We start from the raw sequence: 15,168 nt of genomic DNA, 5'->3' as shown, positions 1-15,168 counted from the left end.
AAACACACTTATTTTGCGAGTTCCAAATTAATTAAATGTGTGATGCATGTCACTCAAACATGCCACTCTCTTGAGGTCTAGCACAGAATTAAAATGCAGGTATATAGCCAATGCCATGGCAGAGGTGATGTGGATACAAACATTACTTTATGAGTTTAGTCCTTGTATTATTTCCACTCAAAAAGAATAAAGAAGAACATTGATCTTAAAGCAAAAAAGGGACGCACGGCACCTACATAATTTTACACTTGCTTTTGACATAAAATATTTCTTTGTTTACAAGGCAACCATGGCAAACACTGAACATGTATACTTCACAAAGTACATGATTTTCTCCGATTAAGATACACTCAAGCACCTTCTACTCCTGCGAGGAGTGGTGTCGTCAAATCCGATTGAGTAAGAATTTCCTGAAGGATTAAATTCTTTTCAATCAATTTCCTCAAGGATTCATAAACATGCGTAGAAACTTTGAATGATGGGTAATCAAACTTAAATCAATTTAAGGGATGGACGACCTTCTGGGGAGGTGCGTTGTCAGAGAATCCAATGCTCTTCCTCTTGGTGGGGAAGATGATGAACACAAAGCTGGACAGGAACGCCATGCCCATTGGCAGATTCTTGAGCAGCTCTTCGGTGTTCCTGTTGGCGTCCGGGAAGAAGCAGTTCTGCAGCCCCACGTCGCTGAACGCCACCATGAGGAAAACCACAGCCGCGAAGAAGGCGTGCATGAAGTCCAGCGGCCAGAGGCGGAGCCTCCGGAACTGATCAAGATCGTTCCACTCCTACCTCTCCTCCTCGCTGGAGAAGTTGAACACGTTGAAGCCACACAGTGTGGCAAAGCCGTAATATAGCTTTCCATTGCGGCGACCAACGATGCTATCGGTGAAGGAGAAGAAGAGGCACGCGGAGGCAAGGACAGCGACCAGCGTCCCACTGAGCCACTGGTTGGAGGTCTCGCACTTGCCGTGGTTGGTGAAGGACGGGGACAGTGCCTGGTAGGCCAGCACTGTGCCTGTCGGCAGGAGCTGCGCCAGGTTCGCGACGCTCGACATGACCGTGGCCGGTGCAGGCCCCTTGGTAGTCATTGGCGTTGCTGTGCGGGCAGCTGTTATCTCATTGTCGTCCTCGTTGGTCAGTGGATGTATCTGGATCGCAGTAGAAGAAGAAGAGGCCACAGTACTTACTGTGCTAGCTAGGAAAGTAGGAATGCGTACTCCATGCTGATCGACAAGTAGCTGTTTATATAGACACAGAAGTCCTATGCGGATGATTCCAATGTCCAAGTTAGCTAGGTTGGCGCCTTGATTAGTCTTACTTGGTATTGCTGTATGATGAAGGGCTCTACGAATCAATCGTGGAAGGAATAACCACGTACTTACGCCGCTTGGTCTCCCTCCTCCCCCGCGCCGCCTCCCCGAGCGGGGCGACCGGGTGCTCTCGTCGCCCCTCCCAGCCCTCCCCTCCCCCTCCTTCCCTTCCGCCACCGTCGGCCTGGGCCACCGGGCCTTGCCCGCGTGGTGCCGGCGGCGGCGGCCCTGGCCTTTCCCCCCCGCATGGCGCCTCGGCTCGGGCGGACGGCGGCCGACGGGGGTGCTCCTCGGCGGCAATGGATCCGGCGGCGGCGCGGCTCCCTGGGCGGCGCAGTGCTGGGTGGCGTGCGGGCGATGGCGCGGCCGCTTGGCGGCGGGGCGGCGCGGTGGCTCGCGGCGGGCCTTCCCGGCCCAGATCTGGGCCCTTTTGGGCTCGATCTGGGTCTAGGCGGGCCTGGCCCGGTCTGCTTGCGGCGTCTCCGGCGGGTCGGGGGCGTGACTCGTGCTGGGGGTGGTGGCGACGGTGGCTCGCGTTCTGCAGCGCGGCGACGGGGGCTTCGCGAGCCCGTTTCGGGCTCGGCTGGGCCAGGGGTGGCCCGGTTTGCCCCTGTGCTGCGTCCGGCCGGATCCCGCCGGAGGCGGTGGAGGATGTCCCCTCCCGCGAGGCTGCTGATGTTGCCGCTCCTGGTTCCCGGTTGCGTCGTCTTGTTTCAGTCGGTCCCGTTTCGTTTGCCATGGTGAGACAGCGATGGAGACTGCTCGACCGTGGTGGCGCAAGTTGGTGGGCGGTGTGTTTGGTGGCGCGGCATGGATCGTCTGGGGTCGTGGTTGGTGGGTGGTCGGGAGAAATCCTTGTCGGCAGGGTCGGCACCGACGCGGTGACGCCCGTGGGCGCCGCCGTGCCTTCCTGAAGGGCGTCGGGCATACCCCTTCCACCTCACCCCTCGCGTACCGAGGGAAACCCTAGGACATGTCCGGGCAACAGCGTCGTCATCGTCGCGATCCTTCTTGAAAGTGTTGTTTGGTATGCGGCGGTCTGGAGTGCTAGGAGCGTGGTGGAATTTTCCGATGGGCGCGGCGGTTGCGGGTCCTCATCGTTTTCGTTGATCCGCCGTTGTTGGCATTATTTTCTCTTCAGTTCCTTTTTTGTTTCTTTTGGGCTTGCTTGTGCTGAGGCCCCAACATTTGTATCGTGTGGTCGTTGCTTTATAATATAAAGCGGGGGGCAACCCTTTTTCGGTAAGGGCTCTACATGAGTGCATGTACCTGGACTTCAACTCTCTAGCTAGTTTTGATTAATGGTTAATCAACTTATAACCAATTCGTATGACATCTGTAGTTAGCATCCGGCACATGTGTAGTATATGCTATGCAAGTCTTTCTTCCAGGAAGGTGAGGAAGGAGAACTAGTAGTTAGTCATCGGCACATGAGTACGCCACTTTTTACTCAAGTTAATTTCCTCCTTAGATCTACTGTGTTCCAAATTACATCGCACAAAAATTTATACGAATGAAGTTATTACAGCTCAAAGCATAACAGAACAAAAGAGGCCATGCATTTTGGAAGTCAGGAACCACAGGTCCTTGAAAATTTTGGAACTGTATAACTTGTGGCGACAAGGATATAATTTTTCTAGAAACACCAAGTGCAACACAGACGCACTCACACCATACCATCACATGGACGCACTCACACAATGTCTCTGAGATTGGAGTCGCGAAGCTCAGCGTTGAAAAAGGCCTCGCTAGACGGAACGTCACCTCCGATCGGAAAATACTTCACATTAATGAGAAACCAAAGCGGGAAATCTGCAGTTTGCTCTTGGTGGGTTGGGGTACACCCATTCTCCTAACCATGCAATCAGAGGTAGGAGGTTGGTTGTTCCGTATGTACTAGAAATACACATATTCAATTTTGTTGTTTTACACAAGCGGAACAAGTATTTGCAGTTTGCACATACAATTTTTTTGGTAGTTATCTTATATTTAGGGTTCTTTCCCAATTAATTTAAATACTTATCCTAAATTTATGTAATACTTAGTTTATACAATTATGTTAATAATTGTAAAATGAAGTGGGGGTATGATGAAGAGGGGTAAGGAAGAAGTGGTGTGTCTCAAATAGGAGAGAACTCTTGAGGCAAACTGGATTTACTTCATGACCATTTTTGTAAAATAACAACATCGATCTTAAACAAACAAAGTGAATGGATGGTTGTGATAGTCCTAGGAGATTGGGATGCTTTACTACATACTTGTACAATTGATTTTTTTGGCAGAAAAACTATTTGTTTGTAGGAAACTATGACATACAATATATATACTTGCAAAACTTCATGTGTTTCTCTGGTGATATGATATACAGTCAATCAACATTTATTACACATTCCATTATTTTCAATCAATTCATATTTTTGAACTGGTCTACTCCCATTTTGATTACTATGACATAATAGAACTACATTGTGTGGTTACAACAAACAAGATACTGGAAGTTGAACATGTTGATGATACGGGAAGAAAATAGTGAATTCATGCAGTATTAAGAAACCCACATACACACACCATGGAGCGAAAAAGTTGGTAGCAAACCCTACCAGTACAAAAACAAATGATTGCGACATCCACGCCATCATATTACATGGCAGCATAAAATTTATGAACACTTAGTCTAACATGGGTGGCAACTATGTACACTTTCACTGATCTTTTGTTCTTCAAATTGTTGGACTCAAACTTTGTTCAAGGGATGGACGACCTTCTGACGAGGAGTCGTGTCATTGAATCCAATGCCCTTCCTTTTGGTGGGGAAGATGATGAACACAAAGCTGGACAGAAACGCCATTCCCAATGGCAGGTTCTTGAGCAGCTGCTGTGTGTTCCTGCTGGCATCCGGGAAGAAGCAGTTTTGCAGCCCCACATCGCTGAACGCCATTATGAGGAAAACCACCGCCGTGAAGAAGGCATGCACGAAATCCAGTGGCTGAAGGCGGAGCCTCCGAAATTGGTCGAGATCATTCCACTCCTGCTTCTCCTCCTCGCTGGAGAAGTTGAACACGTTGAAGCCACGCAATGTGGCGAAGCCGTAATATAGCTTTCCGTCGCGGCGACCCACGACGCTGTCGGTGAAGGAGAAGAAGAGGCAGGCGGAGGCGAGGACAGCAACCAGCGCCGTGGTGAGCCACTGGTTGGAGGTCTCGCACTTGCCGTAGTTGGTGAAGGACGGGGCCAACGCCTGGTAAGTCAGCACCGTGCCCGTGGGCAGGAGCTGCGCAAGGTTCGCGATGCTCGACATGACCTTGTTCATGGTAGGCGTTGGCGCTGCCATGCCGGTAGCTCCTATCTCACTGGCATCGTTGTTGATTGGTAGAATTATCTGGTTCGCCGTGGATGACCCAGAAGAAGAAGAAGAAGAAGAAGAAGAAGAAGAAGCCATTGTAAGTACGTACTGTGCTTGATTAGGGGGTGCTCGTGTCCAAAGGAATGTTCAACTTGCACTTATATAGTCAAATTAATCCGATGCGGACGATTCGAAAGTCCAATGTCCAAGCTAGGTACACATGCATGCATGTATACCTTGGTTTGAACCACTGAAAAAAAAAGTGCGCGCTCGCTAATAAATTAATATACAATGCCTAGCTAATTGCACATTAGCATATGCTAATAATGTATTTTAAGGGTGGAAGTATTTTTTTCATTGGTTTGAATTCTTTTTTGTGTGTGTGTGTGCAGATGATTGGTTCGAACTCTGTAGCTAGGTGTGTTTAAAAGTTGGTGTAAATTTATTTTATTTTTTGAAAAGGAGGATAACCCCCAGCCTCTGCATCAGAGTGATGCATGCATGGATGCATCCATATTATTAAAACAACTAGGATAACAAGTGTGTAGTGCAAGTCTGGCTCTCAAACGGAACAAAACAAAATGAAATAAAAAGGTGCCACATCCGGCAGAAATAGTAACAGCCCATGATGCCTACACACCTAGTCTACTAGTAGCTCGCCATCCAAATCGGTTGAAGATACCCCCATGCTATCGTCTCCCATCGGTTGCACCCAGTATCCAAACACTCCCTGGAATCCACATGGGTGAGTAACGACCACGTATGGATCCAGGCAGTAGCTCTGTAAATAACCTGCAAAAAGTTGATAAAGTTTTCCCGGTTAAAGATTATGTCATTCCTAGTGTTTCATATAGCCCATAATAATGCGCATAATCCTATCCGAATATGTCTCGCTATGTTTGAGTCCACTCCATTTAGTCACGTTCCAAATAACATGTTCATACAAATTGGAGGGATAACGTTGAAGGCTATATGTATCATACGCCACAATAATTTTGCCAAAGGGCAATCGAGAAACAGGTGTTGAATAGATTCACCCTGATCACAAATTAATTATAAATTCTTGTGGAGATCTAGGCCGATGTTGATCTTGTGGAGATAGTAGTTGTGCGTTCAATCTCTTGGGAGAAGTTTCTTCTCTGTTTTGACATGGCGATGATTGAACGAGTATACTTTGAAGAATAAGGATGCTATGAGAGCTGCGGAGACACATGGCATGTGGTGTGACGGGTCTAATTTTTTTTCCGCTGGTTGATGAACCAAGCTAGGTGCGTCATGGCCGCAGTAGAGATATCTTCTATTCAAGGTCGCCAGAGAGGGGAAAGAAACATTCACGCCGAAGGAGACGTCTACGGTCCCACGTGCATGCATGCATGGACCCACGAATCTAATGGAAATAAAACTGCGGCTGCTAGCTTAGGGCATGTACAATGCATAGCCTCAAGGTAATGCCTCGCATGCCATGTAGGATCGGATATGACGTAAAGTATGTTCAGATAGGGAAGCGGGATCCTCTCCAGGAGGCGGGTGCTTTAAGGGAAAAAGTGTGGTCCGGTGACAAAAGCTGAAAAGGTGGAGTGGAAAGTAGAGATGCATGTGTACTAGAGTTTTTATTTTTTATTTCTTAATGAGGCCCACTAATGGTAGCTTGCATTGGGAAGAAAAAATAAATGTAGGTGCCTCAAATTACTTTTTGTCATGGGGCATATGTATCCATATGCCACCATTGTACATGCCCTAATAGCATTGTTGGAGCCGCCGACATGTATATATCTATGTACTCCCTCCGTTTCTTTTTAGTCTGCATATAAGATTTGATCAATGTCAAACTTTGCCAACTTTGACTAAGTTTAGAGAAAAAAATATCAAAATTCACAATATGAAATCAATATTGTTAGATGCATCATAAAATTAATTTCCATACCATATAGTTTTGGTATTGTAGGTGTTGATATTGTACATGAAGAACTCTGTAAGCACTCGATCTTGAGCAAGGCATGTAACCAAGTTGGAGGAAAACAATCATCAAGGCTGCTAGAATGACAGCCGGACATGCATCGATGGTTTTTATCCCACGTCACCAAGAATAATCCTCACCAGTGACATGCCATTAGTAGGCGTTCTGGCCCACCACTTGTAAACAATTCTGCGGTAGTGTATGATCCAACCTTTTTTGAAAAGTCCGAAAAGCCTCAGCCTTGCATGAGTATTGCACACAGCCTATTGACTGGGATCTCGTACGTGACAGTGGCTCCCTATGAACCTCATTATCAGCATATTGCGGCAACATCAATCGTATCAAAAAAACAAATGAATATTGAGTGGTTGAACCATCATATGTAAAGCAACTTGGTGCAACCACTCGTGCCAATTAGACATGCATGGTCATGACAAGAGAGACGTATGAATTGACACGGTAAAAAAAAGCGACCTCTCACAACATGAGCGGCTGTTCGACAAGGCATCGATATCTAGCTTCTATCTATTCAAGTTGCCGGACAAGAAAAGAAACGACGTTCAAGGTCCATATGTACAATTACCAAGTTGGGGAAGCAATCCGAAACAAGCATAGTAGCAGCTTCGCCATCATTTCTGTTAGAGTGACGACTGGTGGGACATGGAACGTTTTTATCATTCTCGCAGTCACAGAAATCTGTGTGCACTGCATGCTGTATTGCTATATTGTATACGTACATATAAATCTTCCATTGGTCTATCCTTGCGCACATAGAATGGTTTTCACTTTTAGTGTACTTTCGTTTTAATCTCGGTGTATAGTGAAATCATTGACTTTCGGTCAAAATATTTCAGCAACCAGTGTTACACACATGCTCAAATTGTTTTTAAAGGATCTGGTTGGATTTCAGTCAAAATTAATTGAAAAATTTGGGTATTTGGCCGAAATGAAAACCGAAATGACTGAATATGAGTGAAATTCAGTGTCTTTGACAAACACTGCAATATTTTTGAAACTGAAATTTAAAATCATGGCACGTAATAGGAAATTTCAGATAACCATTGGCATTGATGATAATAAGCGCACTTTATGTAATATGTTTGTTCCTCTTATTTACTCCCTCCATTCCCAAATATAAGTCTTTTTAGAGATTTGAATGCGGACTACGTATGGAGCAAAATGAGTAAATTCACACTCTAAAATATGTCTATATACATCCGTATATAGCCTTATTGAAATCTCTAAAAAAATATTTAGAAATGGAGCGAGTATTCCCTAAGGCAAATACATCTGGAGAACATGCACCGTTCGTTCTGCCATAGTTATGTTTGCTGAATCCACTGGTGCTGAGAAGACATGCATGGCATATGGCATGAGACTATGAGAGAGACGTCTACCCCAGGTGCATGCATTTGCAAAGGAACGTCTACCCCATGTGCATACAGGTAACCTCGAATCAAATGGAAATACAACTGCGGCTGCTCATAGTGTCTGTTGTAGCCGCCGGCGTGTATATATACATTTTTATATACGCACGTACTTACGCGCGTACATGGACAACTCTGCAACTACTGGACCCTGAACGAACACCAAATTATACTTACACTGACATATAGAGTAACCAACTTGGAGAAAAACAATAATCACGGATGCTAGAATGACAGCCGGACATCCATGGTTTTTTATCCTTCGATTCTTGGGTCAGAGGAATCTCTCGCTGTATTGCATGATGTATCGTAGGTGTGCATGTATATCTTCTATTCATGATCGCCAGAGTGGGGGAAAGAAACATTCTACAGTCCCCAGGTGAATGCATGCATGGTCCCACGAATCCAATGAAAATAATACTGCGGCTGCTAGCTTGTAGCCGCCGACATGTATATATCTAAGTATGTGTGTACATGGACAACTCCGTAAGCACTGGATCTTGAGCAAGGAAAATTTTATGCTGTGTAAGGCATGTAACCAAGTTGGAGAAAAACAATCATCACGGCTGCTACAATGACAGCCGGACATGCATTGATGTTTTTTTTATCTTCCTCGAGGTCAACGGAATCTCACGGTGCATCGCAGGATGTATCGGTATAACTAACTATAACCAACGTGAGTAGTTTAATTGTACTTTGCAGCAAGCACGATAAATTGGCTATGGCTCCGCAAATAAGAATGGCTATGGAGGTCTTCTTTCAGAAAGGTAATGATGTGAAATCAGGTCTGTGCGTTGCCTGGCGGCTGCTAATGCGGCAGCTGGACGGACAGTAGGGAGACGCTATTGGGATTGGTCCTTGTTGACCACTACAGCCTGCCGCGGGCAGAAGCAGATTGCAGGGGCCGCCGAGTGGTCCATGTGAGAGTTTCTCTTCGGGTCCGTGGTTGACTTTGGCATGGAGATGTGAACTATGAACAACGGCTTGACGCAGAGGAATGGTCGTGCAGCAGCGGCAGATATGCATCACGTGTAGCTGCTGGGATCGTGCAAAAGAGGTGGCGACGACACATAATCGATATCAATGGTGTGCTACTCGAGCGCCCGGTTTCGAGCTCTGGGGTGAAAACCTAGGTGAAATTCCAATTGCCACTCAATTATAATTTTGGTGCTGATCACAATACGGTTTGCGAGAACTAATGTCGGTTGCTAAGTTTATCTCAGGACATTGGCATGTCTATTGTGTCTACAGACGTCGGTAGCCCCATAGATACAAAAAGGGAAATAGACGGTGTTCTTCGGCGACTTGGAAAGTTTTTCGGTTTCTTTTTAAGTCCTAGGAACATTTGTACTATTAAGATGGGTTGCTGTGATTTCGGATTTGGAGAACTGAAAACTTCTCCATACACCTTTCTCCCAATCCGTGTTAGTTTTCGCTGGAAGAAGAAGACTGCAATTTTTCCCTTACTAGTAGTCCGGGTGCCCGGGGCTCCCACTGTCTGGGTGCTCAGAGGCACCAGAGAGATGGCCGCTAGGTTCGGCCGGGTCCGTGTGCCCGAGGTCACCCGAAAGTCGATAGAGAATGAAATGCATAAAGTTGATATAATTAGTTTACAATGAGTGCACCTCAGTTTCATCAGCTAAAGCTACCTACAGGTTCTCATCTTTCAAATGGACTACTCTACAACTATTGGTTGCCCCTTGTACTTTCTAGTTGTTTAATTAACAATTATTTGAGACTAAACAGAAACATTCCGGGAAGGAACTTCAAATGAAAACCTTGGCATTAATTTTGGTCTGCTTATATTTTTCTTATTTGTTCAGCCAAACGGGAGCATTAAGAACCAAAGAAGATTGGTACAAAAGAAAAGGCACCTTAGTTTTTAGTTTCTCCCACGACATCATCTGTTGATACATGGAGTTTTAACCAACGGCGCGGTGATACCGATGCAGCCGGAATTCGTAACGCACTCGACGTCGCCTTGAAGAAGTAACGGCGCAGCGATGCTGGTGTGCCCGACCCACGAACGTTATGAGCATTTTCCGATGTGGCAATGTGACGTGATTGATCTATTCTCGACGAAGGGACGGTGCGGTGATGCTGGCGCAGGTCGACATCTGTGGAGCAACAAGGTCGGACCGTTTTGACACTGGTGCGTTGTGAAGAGCACTTCAAAAAAGGCTCCAAATTTGTAGGCACGTGTTTTAGGACAAAACACAATACCTTAGAAGCATAAATTTGATGCACTGCTCAGGCCGCCCTCGGAGTTTGAAGTATCGGGTTGAGCTGAAATTTTGAGAGCTTGTCGACATAACAATTCCGCATGATATGAACTATCGGATCTTCCAAAGGATGTATGAGCTGACAGCTGGATTCCTCGCCCCGAACCCGGGCGGATTTCTGCGCAGATCCGATTGGGCCTCGGTATATTCAGCGATTGCCAGAGATTCTGTCATAGGAATGCGATAAAATTTTATTGGTCGTTGTAGACTCATTTCCGCACAATTTGACCGAAGGAATTGTCAAAGCAACGCTCAAGGAGGAGTGGAGGGCAAAAATGAATCCGCTGCCCAAAATATTTTGCACAGCCCCCGAGTTCCATGGACGATTTTCTCCATGATCTTCATTGAGATCAAAGTTGATTTTGATAAAGACGCGCACTGATCTTTGACAGATCTGACATGGGGTGTAGTCCTCAACTTGGCCCAGGTAACCAGCTGAGTTGGCGCCGAAGATGAAAATTCGTTCCGGCGTGTAGATCACGCCGCAACCGATCTAATCTTTTGTCACACAGCTGCGACTACACAGATGGACCTGTAGGGGCCACCCATGATGGAATCAAATCCAACAAATCTCGGGTAGGGGGTCCGGAGTTGGTAGCCTTGGTGCGATGGTAACAGAGACACAAATTTCACCTAGGTCCGGGCTCTCTCGAAGAGATAATACCCTACGTCATGCTTTGATTGTATTGATTGAGGGGGTATAGAGTACATGTTGATCTATCACGAGATTTTTTGTCTATGAGAGTAGTTTCATCTCTATGATGTGTTGAGACTCTAATGATCTATCGACTAGCCAAGCCTCGTCTTATATAATGTATCGTAGGCCTAGGATAACAAGACTCCTAGTCGGCTACGTCGATGGAGAGGAGTCCTTGTCTTGTATGCCAAGTCTTGGGAATCCCCTTGCATGCATCATGGGTTGCCCGAAGTGACCCGAGACCAAACCGACAAAGGGGGTCCTCACACAGCCCACCTAGCTAGGAGTAAACATGGTAAGTACCACTGGTCCTTTTTTGCGAATAAGTACCCTCTAGTCCTGGACACCATCATGCAGCAACTGAATCTGCTTGAGAATGGCAAGGAACATTGCCTCACTGTAAGGCTCGTAGTGATGGCTAAGAGGAACACACATCATCTAGGAGGTAACAAGGGAGACGATCGGGCATCGAAGGACCAAAATTATTGTAGGCAACCAATTATTGTGAGCATCATCAAGCAACCAATTATTGTAGGCAACTAGTTTCATCTGGTAGGCCTTGGAACCCTATTCAAGAAAAATAATACAAAGACTTATTGTTACAATGACATAGCAATGACAAGTATAAAACTTTACATGGCTATAGAGCCATATGATTTAAAGTTCCACATATTTCTTATCTCTGAGACCATAAATTTATTTCACGGAACTGTTCAATACGCTAAAGATGATGCCCTTGCATTTGCAAAGCCAACCTTGCTAGCTAGTATGGAACGACATCGATCCTTCGTCCTCATTGAAGAATCTTTCATGTCCCAAACGGATATCAGAGATTGCTCATGCTTGGAGAGCAAGTTGATGACATCTTTGATGGATGGCCGCTTTTCACGCTCTTGCTCGACACACATCAGGCCGGTTGACATGACACGCTCCATCTGCCACCGCCACTGCTCCAAATCCCCTCTCATCCGCTCATCTAGCATCTCAAGGATGGCGTCCCTGCTATAAGACTCCCTAACGGCGGCGATGAGGTTGTTTCGGTTCGATGCCCTTCCTGGGACGACTGGTCTGACACCGGTGGCTACCTCCAGCAGAACCAACCCAAAGCTATATATATCAGAGGCTGGGCTCAGCGTGCCGGTCTCGATGTACCTGGGGTCCATGTAGTCCATGCTCCCAATCACGGTGGTACAAGGAGTACATACGCCATCGTGGCAGCTGACTTGCCGCACGAGCCCAAAGTCACCGAGCTTGGCCTCGAAGCCCTCTCCGAGCATCACGTTGCTAGGCTTGATATCCCGGTGTAGCACGTACCTCCTGGCCGAGTCGTAGGCGCCATTGTGGAGGTAGTCGATGGCGGTTGCGACGCCGAGAAGGATATTGTACCTCTGTGGCCATGTCAATGTCCCCCCACCGTCGCCGCTGACGTGGAGATGGTCGCTGAGGCTACCGTTGGGTTCGAGCTCATAGACAAGCAACAGCCGACCATTGTCGTCGCACCAACCGATGAGTGACAAGAGGTTCTTGTGGCGCAGCTGGCACAAGGTCTCGATCTCGTGCACATAGTTCTTCTGGTTCCTCTTCGACGTCGGCTGCCGCATCTCCTTCACCGCCACCGCCCGTAGGTCCGGCATTGTTAGCCGCCCTCTGTACACATCGCCAAAGGATCCCTTGCCAATTTTCCTATCCTTGGAGAAGTTATCCGTCACCACTACTAGCTCAGAGTACGAGAACTTCCTGGCAACTTGGATTTTTCCCGGTGATTGGAAAACATGATTAATTAATAGAAATGATTAGATCAAGTGGCATTTTTTAGTTTAATTGAACAGTTAAATCAAATCATGATATATGTTTACCTTGCAAAATTGTTTCATCGAGACACCGTCTTCCACGGTGCATAACAGTACTATAGAGAAGAACGAGAACACTGGATAGGAGACCCGCAAACAAAACTGTCGCGATACATAAGAATATCAGCCACAATTTTCTATTGGTAGGGGATGGATCTGTAAGCAAAATAAGAATCAGTTAATGGTGCTAATTGGCTAAGTCTTTTGACAGAAACATACCAGTTCAATATATGATTATTATTCTAACAATTTATCCTCCACAAATTCCGAAATAATATAAAAATTCTAATTTTTTTCCTCCTGAAACATTGGCTTGGCTCGTATTTTCATCTATTTTTATTTAGTCTCGCTAACTCTCTAAATCATCATGTTCTGGAGAACTTTGCTCCCTTGTCAATTTCGGCAAACAAAAAGTTACGGCTGTAAACTTTAAGATATGCAAAAGAATCATATAGTTTATGCACAATTTTTTTTGTTAAAAGTACAAACTGTGGAAAGAAAAGGTAAGAGATTTACTTTATTTTTTCATTCATCTCAAATTTTCATACTTTTTAACTAATATATGCACACATATACATTATCTCATAAAGTAACAATGATGTGAAAGTCGGGCACATGCACATGATGACATGATGTTGCCATGCAACGTTGGCAGGGTCGTACATTTTCGCATGGACTAGAAGGAAACTAGCTAGTACACCTAGGTAGGCCAGGAAAAACACACACATGGTATAGGTAGTTACCTGTTGAGTGGAAGGACCAAGCGAGCAGCTGGTGCGACTGGCTGAGGAGTCCCGTGGCCGCCGTGAACCCGACGGCGGCATCCTGCACAAGGCCGGCGTCGTCCCTGAGATCCATCGTCGCGTTGAACTCGTAGGTCATGCTCGACTCCGCCGCCAGCTCAGTTTTCCGAAGCACCACTTTCATCACCTTGGACTCGGCGTCGTACGTGATGCTCGCCCACAAGGTGCCACGGAGGCTCAACGGCGGCAGGCTTCTGGTCAGGTTACACCTGGTGCCGTTGACGTCGATGCCGATGTGGTCGCCTCTGCTGGCGGTGCCGTCCTCGCTGGAGGGGTCCCAGCCGTCGTCGTTCCGGCGCGTGTCGAACTCCACGCCGAGGGTGTGCCGCGAGTCGCCGGCGCCGGTGCTGTTCTTGTGGCTGAAGAGCCCGAGGAGGCCGACCTCCCAGCCCGGCGGCGGGAAAGGCCCGATGAAGAACGACATAGTGCCGCCCCCCCGTCTGGAGTTGTCCGTTGTGTTGTCGCCATGGACGATGGCGAAGTGGAAGCTGGTGGTGAAGCTGGCCCTCCTGCCGGCGCCGTCCCACAGGCGCACTGGCTGCCGGTGCGTGACGCCGCCGGTGAGGTTGGAGATGTCGTCGGTGAGGATGAGGCGGTCCCTGCCGGCGTAGGACGCGTTGATGAAGTTGAGCTGCTCGTGGTCCGTCGGGATGGTGAAGTCGTAGTCGAAGGATAGTGCGGCGGCCCGAGGAGCTGTGTAGGCGGCTAGAAAAAGGTAGCAGCTGATCAGGCAGTACGTGGGGAGGAGGATGCCTCTTGCATGGGCCATGGCTAGCTGCAGCTAGCACGAGAGAGTTAAGCTAGTGGTCCGTACCTATCAGGTTGCTTGCTCATGCAGGGGTGGACAACTATTTATTGATTGGGTTCAAGCAGAGTGGGCCTGTAGACATTGCAAGCTGATTGTGACAACTGCAACCCTATACATTTTTTATTTTTTGCTGAATGGAGATGTTGGTGGCTGTTCAGGAATAATATCTTAGTTTTTTTCTAAAAAAAAGGAATATCTTAGTTTCAATATTTATATTGTGTTTCCGCGCTACTTCGAACCTGGAACTCATGGTAGAGCATTCTATTTGGAAGGGCCAGTGTGGAGTGTTAGAAAGAGAGAAAATAGTTTTTTTTACATGTAACCGAAGCCACATGAGCTGTGTACACAATTATCGGTTGGGGTTAAGAGCAGATGAGCAAATTCTATTACTCTGGCAGCCGGCGACTACGAGAAAGAGTAAAGAAAGCGTATACTATGGGACTATGTGCAGGTTCATTATTGTATGTACATCTTCACAGAGACTTGCTACTGCTAATGAAAGTAGCTTTGTTGTTGTATACGTGGTGACACAGACACTGGTTTATCTATGTCTGCATTCCCTGGATCCATAAAAGATGCAACGACAGCAGTAATGGCTTACCAGGGCGAGTTTTAAATCAGTGCCGGCTAGCATCGTCAACGATCGATCTGTACATGGAGCACATTTTCATCTACTCCAATCATATGTGCA

The 15,168-nt window shown here is 46.8% G+C and overlaps 1 protein-coding gene across 1 annotated transcript; it reads right to left on the bottom strand.

Moving 5' to 3' along the window:
• Positions 1-11,704: 11,704 nt before the first annotated feature.
• Positions 11,705-14,467, bottom strand: LOC123048402 (L-type lectin-domain containing receptor kinase IX.2-like). The gene is made up of 3 exons (XM_044471508.1): positions 13,610-14,467; positions 12,873-13,022; positions 11,705-12,760 (listed from the first exon to the last, which is right to left on the bottom strand). The coding sequence occupies exons 1-3, from the start codon at positions 14,436-14,438 to the stop codon at positions 11,730-11,732; spliced, it is 2,010 nt and encodes a 669-aa protein (XP_044327443.1). The 5' UTR covers positions 14,439-14,467; the 3' UTR covers positions 11,705-11,729.
• Positions 14,468-15,168: the final 701 nt, after the last annotated feature.

This window comes from Triticum aestivum, chromosome 2D (genome assembly GCF_018294505.1).
Source record: "Triticum aestivum cultivar Chinese Spring chromosome 2D, IWGSC CS RefSeq v2.1, whole genome shotgun sequence".
NCBI lineage: Eukaryota > Viridiplantae > Streptophyta > Magnoliopsida > Poales > Poaceae > Triticum > Triticum aestivum.
This window is presented reverse-complemented; position numbering and strand designations above follow the sequence as displayed.